Source organism: Nansenia antarctica, assembly GCF_963989245.1.
Source record: "Nansenia antarctica genome assembly, chromosome: 1".
Classification (NCBI taxonomy): Eukaryota; Metazoa; Chordata; class Actinopteri; order Argentiniformes; family Microstomatidae; genus Nansenia; species Nansenia antarctica.
In genome coordinates, this window is record NC_137674.1 from 10,056,595 (window position 1) to 10,074,548 (window position 17,954).

Below are 17,954 nucleotides of genomic sequence, written 5' to 3' on the forward strand. Positions count from 1 at the left end.
TGCAGAGAAAGGTTTATTGAGAAATGACATATTTGGCAATATAAGAATAGTGAGAGACTGAGCCTCAAGAATCAAATCATATCATACAAGGCAAGAGAGGTCTCAAAGTGTATTCTAGTATAGTAGCAGGATTTAAAACAGGTCAAATACAATTCCTCCATTTCCATTCCTCCATTTCCAACACACTGGAGTCAGTAAACAAGGTATTCAGAGGCAATACATGACAACAAAACACATATCTTGGCTTAGTGGTCTGCAGAGAATGTAAGCACACCATAAACCCTTCATTACATCAACCATAAGCCAGTGGCTCTCTAGTCTTCTTGTGCTACATTTCCCGCAAAGACATTGTTAGTATGTCATTGCCAAATGTGCCATTGGAGAGGACCGTTGCTTTGCTGCCTAGAATGTTGTATACTGTGGCAAAACAGTATGTATAACAAATATGGATCTAAGATGAAGGGCATTGGCTGTTAGTATGGATAGAACAAGAACGGGAAATCATTCTTTCAGGCAAGAGTATTCCCATAGAATTCCTCATGAACAAACACAAGAAGCAGCCACCATGCACTGAATGCTTTGGGATTTGAGAAGCACACTAAAAACATTGGAAGGCCTCAAACCTGAATACAGGTTTGATTCACTTACTATTCTGAATCCTTTCAAACTTGCTCCATCAGAAATACTGTATATTTCAAGAATACATATCACCACATCACAATTAAATACTCCTTACTCAGTGACTAACTGCAACATACTGTAATATCTCAAAATCCTAAACAAGAATGACTATTAATAAAGTTCATTTGTTTCTTATTTAAGTAAGGATGTCAAGCTTTATGACTTTGCATTTTTTTCAGGGGGGGTAAATTTAGCTAGAGCTGCAGGTGTTGGTCGAGGGGAAGCAGGACTGACTCTGGCTGTCCAGGTCACTTCAGACATGTGGCATTTTATCTAAGCTCCAACTGGAGCAAGTATAAGAGCATCTCACTCTCGTAGCTGGCGTGACATACCAGTAACTACTGGCGTGACATACCAGTAACTACTGGCACAACATACCAGTAACTACTAGCACGACATACCAGTAACTACTAGCACGACATACCAGTAACTACTGGCACGACATACCAATAACTACTGGCACAAACATAAGCTACAGTGGCTCCTTGGTACTTCCCAATTGAACACAATTTCTAACAAGGAAGCAGAGTAATAGTCTTTTTCAACAGAATAAATGCAACAAGTTTATGTCTCCTTGCACCCACTCTATTGTCTTTATTCATCGTGGTCGCAGTACCACACAGATAAAACATTACAAAACAAAATATTTTCAAGTCTCCACACAAAGGCTCTGTAATAATTGAATTCTAGCAATTGACAATGAGTCTTAGAAACCAATAAAAATACAGCAACAAAGAAAACAGAGCCATGAAAACTAAGAGTCATTTAAAGGTTCTTAAACTTATATTTTATATCTGGAGTATCACGTTAAACAATTACAATACCATTCAATACAAAAGGTAGGAGAGGACTGTGTCAGTCAGTTAGTCAGTTGTTCAACATTCTTCACATACCTTCAATATTTCTTGAAAGTAGGTTATGGAGGATAGTCACCTCTGCTGAAGCAGTCAGAGTGGATGAGACTTTCCGGATCATCAGAGTCATCTAATGCCTCTCCGTCAGGGCTCTGTGTCAAGGGCTCCACATCTTCATCTGAGGTAGAGGGATGAGTGAGGATAATCCGTGGTATCTAGCAGGCGGTTGCCCAGAGATTGAACAGGATTGGATAGGAAATAAAAAAGAATGATATGTTATTAGTTAACTGATTTGACACCATACTGGAATTTCATTATCAATAATCCACCATAATAATTGCAATACAAATCTATTGTTATTTCTCATTCATACACTAACTCCCAAGTGCTAGAGAGGTATGGCGATGTTTGATATCAACAGTGACTCTAGGCTGGGCGCTTAGGTGGCGTAGCGGGTTAAGCGTTGACCATGTAACCGCAGGGTCACCGGTTCGATTCCGGCCGGGGACATATCCTGCATGTCATCCCTCCTCTCTCTCTCTCACCCATCCTTCCTGTCTAAATCTCTACTGTATCTGTCAATAAAAATGAAAAATATGAGTGTGACTCTAGGATGTTTTTATCATCTATATCTGCTTATGATTAATTCATCAACATGGAGTCAACAAGGAGAGCGGATTTGGATGAGAGTAACTCTACCAGATGAGTCTGGCACGTTGCAAAGATTTGTTCACAATCATTAAGAGAATATGTGACTTGTAGTGGGAAGACAATTCGTTACCGTCATGGTATTTTTCACCACTTGAAGTGCCTTGTCTTTGAACAAGGCTTCTGGTTCTCCTTCGAAAAAGGTCACACGTAGGTCACTCTCCAAATCACACTGCAATACAAAGAAATGATGAAAAAAATTAATTAAAAAAGCTGCTCTAGTGGCAAAAACAATGTCTTGAGAAAACAAAGCTACAAAGCAATAATGGTCAAGTCGTTAAATGGACAGTGTTGACGAGTTTCTGAAAAGCCTTAGCTACTACTTCTATTTCTTTTCTTTTTGTTATTATTTATTTTGGTAAATTTTCAAACAACAAACATCTAGACGTCACAACAAGGACAGACATTAAGGGAAAACAAATAACTCCATAAAGTAGAAAGTAAGAAAGATAAAGTAATTAAAAGACAAAACACAACAGCAAACTAACAAGACAATAAACAACAGCAAAGAGACAAAAACTAAAATAAAACAAAAAGTTACATGCCAATAAACAAAAATGTGTGCGCAATGAGGGAAGGGGGGGGGGGGCATTACCACCATCAACAACCATTTGTATTTCTATCTATTTCTCTTGCCGGCACAATCATAGTGAAAGTGGTCAACTCACCACTCCATTGCCATTGCAGATCACAGCCTCGATTCTCTTGGACAGGTTGCAATCCACAGGGGGGGACTCCGTGCTTGGCTGCTTGGGTTGTTGGCGTACATCCTCCTGCTCAAAGTTGTGTCGGCTCATCAGGATATCCGTCTCCGAGGCAACAGGGTTGTCCTGGGCGCGGATGTCTTGTGGAATGGCCCTCTCTCTCACTACCTTCATCTTGATGCAGCTCCCAGCATTCCTGAGAGCGGTGACAGCCTCGTGGTGGGTGACCTCCTGCATGTCCAGGCCGTTGACCTGGAAGAACCCCAGGACACTTTAGACCCAGAGAAAGTAAAACCCAAGGTCATAGGTGGGAAACTGAACCTTTTGCCTCACAGTATGCATTCACTGAAAATAACTTGTCTAGTCTATGTATGGACACTACAATATAAAAGTTGCTCTATGATTCAACATTTCATTGGACTGTCACTCGTTCCCACTGTTGGTCTAGAGATGAACGTGTGTTTAGGAGTAATTCACTATATACTCTTTTGAATGACTAAAGTCTACATTCAGAAGTCAGTCTCAAACACGACAGCCAGGTCTCTCTTTCTACATTTCTATTTGTCGAATGATGCCCCCTTCTGGCCAGTAGAGGAATAGCAGACAAGGCACTTTTTTTTTACTCAACCTTATGGGACTGTTCACAGGTAATCTGATAATCATAGCAGCCAAATAGAAGTAACCAGCCAGAGAAACACTACTAGGAGTGCAACCATATCACAGTATTTTAGTCCAACCTCAAGCACCCTGTCTCCAATGTGGACCCCAGCTTTTTCCGCTGGCCCTCCTTTCGACACTCTGGAAATAAAGATGCCCTGAATGGAAATAATATGGATATCAATACAACTGATACTCAAAGGAAAACATGTCAAACCTTCAATCGCCTGAACTGAATCAGAATTCTTTTTTTATGTTTCAGGGGGGTAAATGTCAACCATTTAATGATTATCGTGTGAGAAGTGTGGTGATGCTACAGCTGTGGTTGCAGTGCTGCCTAGGGCCTCTTCAGCTGTCCTGTGATAAGGCTCACCTCGTCATGCTCCTTGTAAGGCAGAGAGCCCCTCCCCCCTGCAATGCTGATTCCCAGACTGCCCCTCTGGCCACACACTTTGATCTGTAGCTAAATGGAAAAGTAATAATAATAATAATAATAATAATTCATAAAACGTATATAGCGCTTTTCCGAGGCTCAAGGACGCTGCTTCCATTATACAGAATCCATTATACAGAATCCGCACAGCCTGGCTATCTCCACCAGTACCATCAGAACTATGTGCAAGAAAAATAAAAAATAAAGCTATGTGCAAGGTCAATACCATAGAAAACAGGAAACCTGACATACCACATGCGACATACAGTAGAAGTCAAAAGTTTGGACACACTTGCCCCGATTGAATGGGAAAGTGTGTCCAAGCCTTTGACTGACGCTGTAAATAGATGGCACTGATACATTTACATTTACATTTTTGGCGTTTAGCAGACGCGTTATTCCAAAGCGGCTTACAATCAATCCATTTGACTAAGAAAGTGAATCATCAATCCACCAGTTGTAGCAGGAAAAGTAATCAAGGTTTGTAATGGACACTGGAGAAGCAGTACATGGGGGTAGTAGAAATCTTCGGAGAAACAGTACAGGAGGGGGGGGGGGGGGGGGGAGAAACAGTATAGAGGGGGGAAACAGGTGTCTCTGGAGACACAGTGCAGGGGGGTAGTAGATGTCTCAGGAGGAGCAGTTAAGGTGTAGCCCGAAGAGATGGGTCTTCAGTTTCAGTTGATACAAACAGTGGACATTCAAGATAGTAAAGGCATGAAGACTTACTTTTAATGGCACTCGCGAGATAAGTGGTTGCTGAAAAGTGGTCCTCCCTGCTGCCCCGGCTTGGTCTAACTTCCCTGGGGTAGCAGGGCAGTCTGCAGTCTTTGGGGGGTCTCCATGGAGACCGGGAGCTCGACATCGTTGGAGTTTTCTGTCCTCCCGAATGTCTCCTCTGTGATGTCGGAATCTTCTGGGCATTGCTTCTGCCTCTGAGAAATGGACAGCACCATCCTAGGGGAAGGGGACGGGGACGGGGGGGCAAAGAGATGGAGAGAGACAGAGCGAAAGGGAACAGGTGGTGTAGAATGATCGATTATGTGTATAAAACATCTTCTTGAGGATATACTATATGCATGTGGGATAATATGTGGGACGTGTGGGAACATGAAACCAAGGCAAGGAAAAGCAAGGCAACAAGAGAGAACTAGAAGACGGAGCTCACGTCCTCAAGGTGTTCCTCAACCTCCTCTGCATCTTTCTCTGGACTGGAGCTGTGGCCCCTCATGCTGTCGTTAACAGGGAGCAGGTTGAGTCCCCCGTGCAGGCAGTCCTTCCCTGCCACCCAGCGCAGGCCAGAGATGGGCCAGTTGTGGCTACTGGCACTGGAGGATGCATTAGCATGAGCATTTCTACACCCCTGGAGATAGTCAGAAGATATCATTCATAGCTACACATAATGGTTAGTCCAAGAAGCCAACATAGCCAATAACACAAGTTAAATTAACATACTAAGTTATTTTGAGAGACATTCCTAATTAATTGCAGCAGGGGCATGTTCGTAATGTATACATAGTATTACATTTAATATTTGTACCTACCTGTCAGTGACATTTTCCTCTGATAGCATGCATTTACTCTTATAAGCTGCCTTGTCTTTTCTTTTAGGTTCAAGAGCAGAAATGCTGGTCTAACTTTAAGTACAGTATAGGTTTAAAAGAATGGGTTTCATTAAGTCTAAAATAAAGCTTTAAACTTGGTTTAAAGAGGGGCTGAAATGTTAATGGAATTTGTCTATGTTGTGTATTCTTATTTCAGTGTCTTCATCTTGTGGCGTAGCACACAAAACGGGTTGTAGGACTCCAATGATTGTACTTTAAGTATATAAATAGAAGAGAGATCCCAGCCGAGCAAAACAGAGTATCAGTCCAGCCGGGGGGATAGTCTAACTATCTACAGCATTTAATCAATTAGGTAGACTACTGATATGGCGGGACATGGCAGAGGAGCTCAGTTTGTCAGGAATTACAAAATCAAAGGGATAGGCCCTTTGGGAGATGCGGACACTTCCTTCAGATAAGGCAAAGTAGTGCACAGTTCCATTTGATATCTCCCGAGGAGGAAACCAGTCTGGTCAAGTATTTTAAATGCTTTGTACTGGCACTTGAAAACAAATTGTACAAGCACAGAGTTGGATATGTGGTTTGGTTGTAGAGGCCTAAATCAAATTAGGGCTTAAATGCATCCTATTAATATTCATAAAATTGCTAAATACATTATCAACCCATTCTGATGTCAATTATTTTGTGTAAACCATTTGCATGACCATTCAAAGGGGACTATACCATGACGTGCTATACAGACATGAAATTCAAAATGATTTACAATTAAATCAGCACACAAACAGTAGATCAAATTAAGATCTTACCTTCCATGCCAAAATGCATGCTTTTGTACTTAGCGCCACATTTGTTTATGTTGAGAAAGAACATCAAACAACAATTGCACTTGAAAGCATGTCAATATACATAACATACAACATAACCCATGCCTTACACACTGGGACTTCACATACATAGCAGTTAGGTAAATGAGGTGTAAAATGCTATACACAAGTCATGCATGGTTGAATAGACACAATAGGAGAGAAATAGGTGAGGATACAGGAACAAATACTATGTGTATGTTGTGATTGACCACCATGATGATCTCTCAGAGTGAATACCAAAACCACTGTATGGAAGATGAGATTGAGATTGAGATTTTAACAAGCCTGTTAAAATCCTATCTGAGTTTAGTAGAAAGCACATCTAGAAATAATTATTGGTAATGTGGGGTGTGAACACAAAAGATGTCTTTGGTGTTTGTGATTTTAAGTTTGACTAATTATGATGAACTGATATAGAACCCACACTATAATGAAATCACTAAACAACTCATGATGCAGCATGCCCTTTTCAATGTCAGCATTTAGAGAGAGGTATAAATGCTTGGGAGGTAATGAGTTTAAGGAATAAGGAATCATGTTGTTTGGTTTTATACCCATTTTATTATCAGTGGTTAAAGTCATCCAAATCTGTAGGCTCAGTGTCCATGCCTATTTGAGATTGTGTTTTTGTGCAGCTTGATCATAAAAGAGAAAATAATCCAAAGACAAAATCAACATTATAACCAATTTCTAAAGTCCTCTCCTTGCAATACAATTACAAACAAAAAAGTTAAAATCAACTTTGTAGTGTACCATATGAACAACAAGCCGTATTTAATAAGACGCAAGAAACTTTAAGAAGTGCATTGGTGTATGGTCTGAAAACGACCGCATTTTTTAAAAGATTACACACAGGTAATTTACCATATCTGTAATACAATTGGTCAGTCAAATGCTCGTTCTCTACATTATGTGTTACAGAGAGGAGGCACATCTGAACAAATCAAAAAAATGCAGCCGTTTCAAGCAACATTGCAAAGACGTGAAGCGCAATGGACGAAAGTAAGACAGCCTTGTCACTTCCACTCAATCCGTTTGTAGGAGAGTGGTTAAGGTAGGAGTAGTGCACAATATTAGCCCTTAATCGTTTAATTACAAAATGTTTTTCCATAAAAAAGTCTCCGATTTGTGTAAGACGTCTAACAAGGGACTAGAAAAAATATCCAAGGCTGTCCACTCACCCAAATTCACAGTTACATCGTTTTGATATGACATTAGCAACTGCATTTTGTTCATTCCTTGACGTAAAAGGAAATAAATTACGTACCAAGTTCAAAGATATAAAGTTTTAAATCTGCAATGGATTAAGAAACTTACTGCTATACATCTTTTTTTTAATTTACACCATCTGAGCTGCCAAAAAGTATAAAAGTATCAATATTCACAAATTACTATACAATAATTCATAATCAGTAGGTCCTGGGTTTAATATATCCCAAAACGTAAAAAGAAATATTCACCCAGTGTTTTAAAAAATAAAAAATAGAACAAATATACATAATATATTTATAAAGATTTTTGACAATATTAAGACTTACAATAGTGCAACTACCTATTGTCCATTTCCAAAAAAGAAGAAGAAAAATCTTTGTAAAAAGCACTACATTTTAAAGTATCTTTGAAAAAGGGCACACCTGTGCAGATTATTGCTGTGGAAATGTGAAAAGAAGGCACATAGACCCTGGTAGTCTGAGCCGCATAGACCCTTGTAGTCTGAGCCACATAGACCCTGGTAGTCTGAGCCAGATACGGTGATGGAATCAGAGATGAAGGAAGGTACTGGACACAGGGAGGCCAAGCAGAGCCCCAGGGTTAAACCAGAACAGGGGGAGGCCGCAGAGGGGTTTGTGGGTAGAAGAGGGTTGGAGGGGTTGTGCAGGAGGTCATGGCGAGAGACACAGGAGGTAAAGCACATTTCGGAGGTAAGAGTCACACAGACGTGGTCACTCTGTCTGCAGCGTTATTGACCTCGTTCTTGTTGGAGTCCAGGCCTTTGGCAGCATTCAGGTCATTGCGGAGGTTCTCGGCTGCTTTCTTCATAGTCTTCAGCTCGCCGGGATGAGGGGTAGCGCGTCGCATCAGCGTTCCCTATGGGGAGAAAACAAGCAGACAACAACAGGGGATGAACAGGGTTCTACAAGAGATCTCATGATGCAATACAGCACTTAAGAATATTCCACTTCTTTGCCTTAAAAAACTCCTGGGTTGCTGATGCAGTATGTTTTGGGTCAGATAGATAGAGATAGAAAATGGTTGGGTAGAAAGTGAGAGTAGGATGCTGAAGCAAGCCTAATTCTAATGACATCATGAATGACATCATATGAAAGATTAGTCCTTAATAGTCTCAACCAGATAATGGATTAAATCCTTATTTCCAGTAAATCCATATTTACCATTTGCCTTTCTATCTTTTACAGAAAAATAATTCCATCTATTCCTTGTTTGTCCAGCGATGTTTTGACGTTTCAAATGACCACTGTCTACTCTTGTCAAAAGAGTAGACAGGGGGTCACCTCACCTTTTTCACCTCACCAACCTCCCTCCGCACACTCCTCATCCTTCCCACACTCAAGCTCTCATCTCACCTTTTCATCATCCTCGTCCTCATCGTCATCCAGGAAGTGGATGGCACTGATCCTGTTCATGGCTCGGTCGTCCCAGGTGTCATCCACCATGTCCTTCACCAGGCTCTCCAGAGCACCACAGCGGGCCAGGTTATCAGACCCTGAAACACAGTTTGGGAATGCCATGTAAGGTCAGTAGTAGTAGTCGTTTGTAAGAATGCCATGTAAGGTCAGTTTTCATAGAGTCATTAATCAATGACTGGCTTCTTTATGAGGTCCAAATGAATGCAGAAAATGCAGAAAATCAAGAGCCTTATTGGGCAGTAAAACGTGAGGTAAAACCCCTCAAGGTAGTGTTGGCATGTGTGTTACAATCACAAAAGATGTGACACAAACCACAGAAACATACCACATTGAGGTGAATTCTTCAACAGATTAAAAATGTATGCGTTTTGTACGATTGCTTGTTTCTCCCTCAAAAGGTGAAGGCTGTCTCATGACCCAGTGCTCATGAATGAGAGCTTGGAACTGCCAGATCACAGTTTCAAATCCCAGCTTAGTCACAGGCTTACAGCAATCTACCCCCCTCCCCCATCTCACCGTCAGACTCACTCGCTTGACCTAAGAAAAATCGTAGATCCTCATCTGCCCTCCGCAAATGAGTGAGGGGTCACGAAAAATCAACATAAAGCACACAGACAGACTCTCATTCTGACAGAGATACTACTAGAGGGCTGCTACTATAGGGGATGGTCACAGGATAAGGATGGTCACACCGATACCAAATTAATCTGATAATAAATACTCCATAGGGTTCAGCGTGAGGTTGTGGATCACACTAAATGATAATAAACGATTAGATCATCAGGCATAGATTCTGACAGGACTCTACCGGGACTGCCTCTCTTCACTCAGCAAGCTTTTAATGACGGCAGGCCAGTCGGAGCTAAGCCTCTTTCGCTGTCCAATCCACTGGGGTTTTTTAAAAAACACAGCCGAGGTTCCTGGGCCTCAAGGGGCAGCGTTAGGCCCAGATCCGGTAGAGGCTCTGTGATCCCCGCAGGACCTCTTAATCGGCGTCAACCGAGGGATGGATCAGAGACACAGAACAGCTTCTCCGAGCTGCTCATGTGATAATCAAAACCCTGGCCTCTTTGAGTGAATGTAATGCTTGTCAGGCTTGGGGGAGAATATGCAAGAACTGATGTAGACTATTACTATAATATAATACGACCTGTGGGATTAACTCATCTCACTCTGGGGTTGAATGGGTTTAGGCATGATTTTTAAAATAAATGAATAGATAGCGTACATGTAACATGTAATGAGAAGCCGGTGACCCCAGAAGAAGATTTGAGGTTAAGTCCCCTCAATCCATAAATGACCATCCATGATCATGCAATACACTTAAAACACTAAACATAGTCACTGTGATTAGTAGAGAATAAAGGTTGCATTTTATCGCATAAGCAGTCATACTATAACTAGTGAATATAGTAGTGCTGGTGCATATCAGGTAACATTATAGTAGTGCTGGTGCATATCAGGTTCAGGGAACATCAGAGCCACAACCCATCAGGTTAACCATCATCAAGCCAGACCAGGGGTCAGGATGAACCAATCAGAAGACAATAAATTACCTTTATTGTTGGATTCACAAGGCTGCTGGGGCAGAAGCACACAGGTGAGCACCTTTTCCCCTGACTCAGGGTCTATGTCTGTCTGAAACGTCAGGAGGGGCTTGGACTGGTTCTCTGACAACCACAGGGCCTTCAGCCGGAGCGTGGTCAACGACATAGGTAAGTGGGAAAGCCTGGGGAAGAGATGACACCGTGTTACAGACAAGCCTCACAAAACTGTATGAGTTGGGATCTCATCCTTGGACAGCAAAGTCATAATACACTTTAAACAACTACAGTTTAACAACTAATACAATGACTACAGAATATACACATACATGCTACATACTCTGATTGGATATGTCTGGGGGGGGGGGGGGCACTGCAGTCAAACATAAACTTGCAAATACTGCAGATGAGCACCTGTCATCTCTTACAGGTTTGCTGGGTTTAGTGAATTATGATCAAACCGAAATGATTGCAAAAAGTACCTGTTTCCAGAGACATCGAACACGTGCAGCTCCGTGGCCTGTGACAGCTCTGAGGGGATCTGCGTCAGCTTGTTCTCTCGCACGCAGAAGACGTTAAGACTGCTGCAGCCTCCGATCTGGATTTGAAGAGACAAAACATGGAAATAAAGCAAATTAAAACAAAACAAATCTTAAAGACAGTAGTTTCACATAGACCACATCTACTGGCAGAGATGTGTTTTGGGAGGCACCGAAAATCATAAGCAGTGAGGAAGGCATGGGCGGCAGAAGCCTTTATAATTCATAGTATAACCTAATATATGCAGGCAATCCTGTACTGTTTCTAACCTCCGATTTTTCACATTGACTAGTCTCAAGCCATCCATACCAGCTAATGGTACGGCAATTCTTTTGGAGACGGTTTTCGACAGTCAGACACTCTCCTGGCAAATCACAAGTTTGGGTAGGTGGGGTTTGGAATGAAATGGAGGAATCAGAGGTGGAGGCCAATTGTTGAAGAGACAGTTAGTCAGAAGCATATGGTATTTGTGGGAAGCTGATTTGGTAGACTACATATTGACAGCAAAAAAAGGAAGTAAAGTATGTATGGACAGTACCAGTCAAAAGATTGGACACACTTCCCCATTCAATTGGTACTGTAATATCCTTTAAACATATTGTGTTCAGAAACTATGTGTTGTAGAGAAAAGTTAAGCACTTTGCCCTAGAATTGCCGATCCTGATCACAGATCTATAAAATGTCTGTGGTTTGGCACAAGGGACTATAATTAGCTGCAATTAGTAGCAAGTTAAAGTAGAGACCTGATGGTCCAGCTAAAGTGCACTGTAATCTACTAATGAGTCAGTACCCAGCCCTAAGCAGGGAACAAGTACAGTGATGGAGACTCATCATGTTAAAAGGACCTCTCTAAGCTGGAGAACTCGATGAAAAAGATTAGATGAAATGATGCTGCTAAGAGCTGTCCAAATGTCAGCAAAGGGATTGCAGGTTCTACACAAAGAATATCCATCACTTCAGGCATACAAAGGGTTTCATGCATGGATGCTCAAACAAATATTTCAACAGATGTTTTTTTTTTGTCTTCCTCAGCGCATAGCAAATATTGCCAAATTGCAACATGTAGGCCCATAACACAACCATTAACAACACTAATGAATATCTGTATTTTTACAGTAAAAGATTTGCCAACGGTTCTGTCAATATGATGGATCTATAGATTACGATCACAAAACAGCCTTTGACACTTGGAGCCAAATATCAAGTCATTGCAATTGAAAAAACAACATTCATTCTGCCCATCGCTGTATTGTAGTAGACTTTTTGTTCAGTTTCATGGTAAGGTTTCTATACTTGTTATTATGGTTGGAAAAACTGTGATACCATCATTTCATTATCTGGGCCAAGTGTATGGACTCTTACTTTTCTGCAAACACTGGACTATTTTCAGCATTGAGACATAGAGCCATTGTCTAACCACTAAAGGCCCTTTCAGAATAAGCTTTAACCAGAGCTTGCCTTCACTCTACGAGGGGTTAGAAACAAAATGTCCAACACAAATACTCGCACCAGAGAACTGCAGAAGATAATAGAAATGAAATGAATAGGCAAAAAAAAGCAGGCAGTGTCTGTGTGCTTTGTCTGGGCTTGAATCCCATGAACACAAAAGGTAGCATGCCAACACTGGCATCGCTGTGAGTGCTGAAGTCATGCTAGTGTACACACACACACACCCACACCCACCCACACCCACCCACCCACCCACCCACACACACACACACACACACACACACACACACACACACACACACACACACACACACACACACACACACACACACAGACACACACAGACACACACACACACACACATACACACACACACACACACACACACACACACTTGTTGGGTGCAGTCACAGCAGGAGATAATATATTACATCACTGAGTGCACCATGTCGACGTGGTAGTCGACCTTTGTCTGCCAGTGACGGTGGCATACACTCCTGCTGAAAAGGATTCAGCTCACACAACCCGGATCTTGTTCGGGTTGGCAGGTGTGAGGATTAGCTTTCACAATACCCATTAAAATCAGAGGTGAGTGATAAGAGTCAAACAGAGCTGCATGCAAATCAAACACAGTCATGGCTAGAGAGCACACTAACCCATTCCACTTACTCATGAGGCTAGGAACTTCAATCATTGTTCCAAGCAGCAATGTAAATCAGGAGCAAAATGCCATTTAATCACAGTTTATGTCCGCTTTTTAAAAATGTTAATCTGAGATTGCACTCAAATCATGCAAATGCACACATCTACACTCAAATACAGTACAACTATATTAAACAAAGCTCTATTTCATTCTATCCATCTGTGCAATCTGCACTCAGTCAAATATTTGAAGACCCTGGATGTTGATCAGAAGCTATGGTCAAAACAACCTAGGCCTAAGTCTCATATGCATGTGCTTTTGTGTTCATCATTAATCTGTAGGAGAACCTGCCTGATATCAATAAAAGATGGAACACATCGTCATATTTACAACAAACATTTGAATGTCAGAGAGTATTGTAGGGCTATGTCATATTCTATCCCAGATCACTAAAGTACAGAGTCTGCTACAAAGGGACACAAAGTAAACTTTATCTGAAGTGTAATTGCATTAGTTTCCCAGACCCACATTAAGAATCTCCATTGAAAATACTTGAGGGTTAGGACAACACAAAGCCTATAGACAGTACCATTAATCAAAAGGACAATGGTACATTTGTAAACAAGGACACAAGCCTGCTTTCGTGAGAAACTCACACAATCGTGTACCTACTTCAGAAATGCCCTGAGGTAGATACTGCCCTGAAATTACGCCTTTTTTTTCTTTTAACATGCAAATGATCAATCAATCTCAAGGGTCATGAATGTACTGCCACAAACTGAAGAGAGAGCGGGAGGGAGAATGAGAGAGAGATGGGTGGGATAGAGAGGGTGAGTGAGTGGAGAGAGAGAGAGAGAGAGAGAGAGAGAGAGAGAGAGAGAGAGAGAGAGAGAGAAAAAGAGTGGGTGGGTGGGGAGAGAGAGAGAGAGAGAGAACTAGGTAAAGCTCGTTTTCAGTTTCTCTCTCACTAAATAACATGAAAAGACTCAATAATAAAAGCAAAGATAAGACAGTTGATGCCTACACATTTCCCCTCTTGATTTCTTGTATAACAAATTACCTCTTTTGGTAATGATGAGAGTCGATTCTTATCACAGTTGAAGTTGGAGAGTCTCTTTAGTTTCCCAATACTTCTTGGCAAACTCTAAATAGGGAACCAAAAAGAGCAAATACTTAATCAGGTTGTAGAATTAATCAGTTTGTTGAATGTTACGCAGCAGTTGACACTCTGGCTTCTGGCCAAAGCCTGGGGCTTATACACGTCGTACTGTGAAGATGGAAAAACACATTTTATAGGTAAGTGGCACTGTGAGGGCAAGATATATAGAATACAGAAATGTGATGGTTTAGCATACAAGACGTGAAGTGTCAGGGCATGTTCCAGTTTTAAGGTGACGAGATGTAAAGACATTATTCATCCCTTCAGAAGGAACACACACCTGTAGCTGATTCTCTGTGAGCACCAGTTCAGTCAGACTCTCACAGTTGCCAATGCTTTCTGGCAGCTGGGCAAGCCGATTCTGATCCACTTTCAATATTGAGAGTCGCCTGAGTTTTCCTGCAAAATAAACATTGACATCTTGAAACATCAGCACAGTACCTCCATAGAGATCGCATAAGATGTACCTTTGATAGCAAATTCAAAATGAAGATTGAATAGTAATCATTAACTATAATTTGTTGTAGGTCCCAAATAGGTCCCATTTATAGTCCTTGTTTGGATTTGCAATGAAAACCAGTTCATATCTAATGCAACTACATCACGAACCACCAACGGGCAATAATACAACATGTTTTCTCAAAGTTCATCACTCATTTTCATCCATTTATTAGCAGTTATGTTGTGCTCTAGGGAGATCCCACATGAATTAGTAGGTAATTTCCGTTAGCAATGTCACAATCATGAATATATGGTTGAGATACTGTAGTGTACAGTAATCTCTCTCTCTGTACTGAACATTCTTTGAATCCGTTAAGATTAACTTCCCGTTTCAATTTAGTATAGACTACATCCATGTTGACCAATACATCGAACCCATCAGTTTTAGAATTGTGCCATTGAAAACAAGATACCAACAACAAACCACATGTACGGTAAGCACCAACAGGAATATGCACATGCACACAATCAAACAATTACTGTGAGGTTGAAGTTGTGATTCTCAATTCAATGTATTGTTTTTTCAGATTGGTTTTACCATTTAGAAATTACAAGCCTTTTTATACATAGTCCCCCTATTTTAGGCACCAAAAGTATTGGAATATTGGCTAGACGTGTGTTTCCGGTGTTTTCTTGACTTTCAGTCTCTTTGGCCCTCATGTTGCAGACACCAATAGCAGACTCCAAATAAATAAATAAAATAAAAGCCTAAAATCAATACTAGACATTGACAGCTCTCTTTTGCCTGCACTAATGATGTGACGGAACACCCTGACTTACCAGGAACACCTGTCAAGCCAATGGGTTTCCAATACCTGTTGGTGCCTTACAATAAGGGGACTATGTTTAGATCTTAGATTTAGATTTAGATTCAACTTTATTGTCATCGCAGAGTACAAGAACTACCGTATACAACGAAATGCACTTTAGCATCCAGCCAAAAGTGCAAATAGTGATATAGTGCAGCTAAGTGCACACAACAGAAATAAAAAGGTAATTGTGATTTCTAAGTGGTAAAACCAATGTGAAAAAAACACACAGAGGGCACTGTGTATTCTTATTCCCGTGGTGTGCAGCAGCAAGGATAGAAGAGTGCAGATACTAACCTATGCCCTCTGGCAGAGCATCGATGAGGTTCTGGGACACCAGCAGGTCTGTGAGGGATACCAGGCCGCCCATCTCTTCTGGAAGATGCTCCAGTTTGTTCTCTGATACATCTAGACACAGAAGGTTTTTCATACTGCCCATCTCCTGCAAGTTAAACACATCTTTGTTTATTTCCCATTGTGTGAGCAAAAACAGTACTCTTATCACTCCATCACATCAACACATCAAGTTGCAATATTAATTTGGGTTAATTACTGCATAAGGTGATATGCTTTGGAAAAGTGTATACTTTGCAACCAAAATGTTTTAATTAACTGGAATATATTTACAGTGCAAACTATGCTTTGTCCACCAAACTGATGATATACTGTACAAGAACAATTGTAATGTTAGCACATAAATGTCAGGAATAGCTTACTGCAGGTATTTCAGCCAACTGGTTTCCATCCAGCCACAAGTCCTTTAAGCTGACAAGACAGCCTATTGTTTCTGGCTACGTAGGAGTAAGAATTGCAAGAGAATGAGAGAGAGGTAGAGAGAGAGAGACAGAAAAAAAGAGAGGCAGAAGAGAGGCAGAGAGAGAATTATAGACAGGTGACTGAGGCAAATGCAAAAATGTGAAACATTTCTAAACTGGCATTCCTTCACAACCTGTTTTTAGTACTACATTGCCATTAAGAATAACATTCTGTGGAGACCGCTGTTTGAGTCCAAACGCAAGTCGAGTCGAGCACAAATGTATGTTTTGTTTGTTTACCAGGATATGCACACATTTGTCACTATCAGAAAACGTAGCATATTGAACATTTACATTTTCAGTGACGCCAAAGAGGGCAGCAACACATACAACTATGTGCTTCACCTTTAATAAGACCAAATGTATTTATGGCATTTCAGATAAACTTACCAAGTTGTAAAGTTCATTGTTCCCTAGGTCAAGTTCTTCAAGTCTATTTAGTAAAGACAGTGACCTGTTAAATGCAAGAAGAGTTAAACTCAGCATACAGGTCCATACATATGTGAAATACAATACACACATAGTAACAGATTGCCTAGCCTTTCACACCAACTGAGTGAAACTGGCATGGACATGGTAGCAAAACAAGCAGTGAGATGGTTAGAGGTCTGGTAGAATACTGTGTTTAGAACGTTTGGAGGACACACTGCCTTCTATATCACCACTGATCTAAGGCCATCTTACACATTACCCTTACGTAAAACACTTTCAGTATGACTGAGTCTAATGTGAACCCACAGACAAATTCGCAACACGCTCTAGTCCATAAACTCCCTCACATATCAGGTGAAAATACTTACTCTGGTAAATATGTCAGCAGGTTCTCTCTGAGTTCCAGTGACACCAAGTTGGAAAGGCTGTAAAGAGAGGCAAATTAGATATATTATGCAAATTGTAGTTTGTTAAAAACTAGATTAGGCCTATGCACTGTCATTAATAACAGACGTCCCTTTTATATGTCAGTTTTATAGAGCAAGATTACTAAACCAGTACAACAGGTCCAAGGAAATACAAGAATTAAGATTTTCCAGGAGTAAGAAAAAAAGCCATAAACATGTCAGAGAAAGAGACATAGAGAGAGAGAGAGAGAGAGAGAGAGAGAGAGAGAGAGAGAGAGACAGAGAGAGAGAGACAGAGAGAGAGAGACAGAGAGAGAGAGAGAGAGAGACAGAGAGAGAGAGAGAGAGAGAGAGACAGAGAGAGAGAGACAGAGAGAGAGAGACAGAGAGAGAGAGACAGAGAGAGAGAGACAGAGAGAGAGAGAGAGAGAGAGAGAGAGAGAGAGAGACAGAGAGAGAGAGAGAGAGAAAGAGACATAGAGAGAGAGAGAAAAAGAGAAAAAAAGGAGAGAAAGCGAGAATAACTCTTCATTCCCCAG

General features: G+C 41.0%; 2 protein-coding genes across 2 annotated transcripts in view; both read right to left on the bottom strand.

Moving 5' to 3' along the window:
• Window positions 1-1,145: 1,145 nt before the first annotated feature.
• Window positions 1,146-3,044, bottom strand: LOC308170012 (uncharacterized protein). The gene is made up of 3 exons (XM_080544743.1): window positions 2,912-3,044; window positions 2,317-2,415; window positions 1,146-1,750 (listed from the first exon to the last, which is right to left on the bottom strand). Exons 1-3 carry the CDS (start codon window positions 3,038-3,040, stop codon window positions 1,598-1,600), a joined length of 381 nt encoding a protein of 126 aa, XP_080400869.1. The 5' UTR covers window positions 3,041-3,044; the 3' UTR covers window positions 1,146-1,597.
• A 5,172-nt stretch (window positions 3,045-8,216) lies between these two features.
• The window catches only part of LOC308161301 (leucine-rich repeat-containing protein 1-like), a 33,149-nt gene continuing 23,411 nt past the window's right edge, over window positions 8,217-17,954 (bottom strand). The window contains exons 5-14 of the mRNA XM_080535299.1: window positions 17,377-17,433; window positions 16,967-17,030; window positions 16,478-16,552; window positions 16,059-16,203; window positions 14,732-14,850; window positions 14,353-14,436; window positions 11,143-11,258; window positions 10,673-10,845; window positions 9,054-9,193; window positions 8,217-8,556 (exon numbers count right to left, since the gene is read on the bottom strand). Of these exons, the coding sequence (XP_080391425.1) occupies window positions 8,398-8,556; window positions 9,054-9,193; window positions 10,673-10,845; window positions 11,143-11,258; window positions 14,353-14,436; window positions 14,732-14,850; window positions 16,059-16,203; window positions 16,478-16,552; window positions 16,967-17,030; window positions 17,377-17,433 (1,132 nt within the window). The 3' untranslated portion in view covers window positions 8,217-8,397. The remainder of the gene's footprint in view (window positions 8,557-9,053; window positions 9,194-10,672; window positions 10,846-11,142; window positions 11,259-14,352; window positions 14,437-14,731; window positions 14,851-16,058; window positions 16,204-16,477; window positions 16,553-16,966; window positions 17,031-17,376; window positions 17,434-17,954) is intronic.

Bases quoted from the DNA above. Each gene is read 5' to 3' on its own strand.
- LOC308170012 (XM_080544743.1), bottom strand. From the start codon at position 3,040: ATGAGCCGACACAACTTTGAGCAGGAGGATGTACGCCAACAACCCAAG. The intron at 2,416-2,911 runs GTGAGTTGACCA...TTTGTATTGCAG, and splicing joins TCTGCAATGGCAATGGAGTG to TGTGATTTGGAGAGTGACCT. The intron at 1,751-2,316 runs GTAACGAATTGT...ACCGCCTGCTAG, and splicing joins TGGTGAAAAATACCATGACG to ATACCACGGATTATCCTCAC.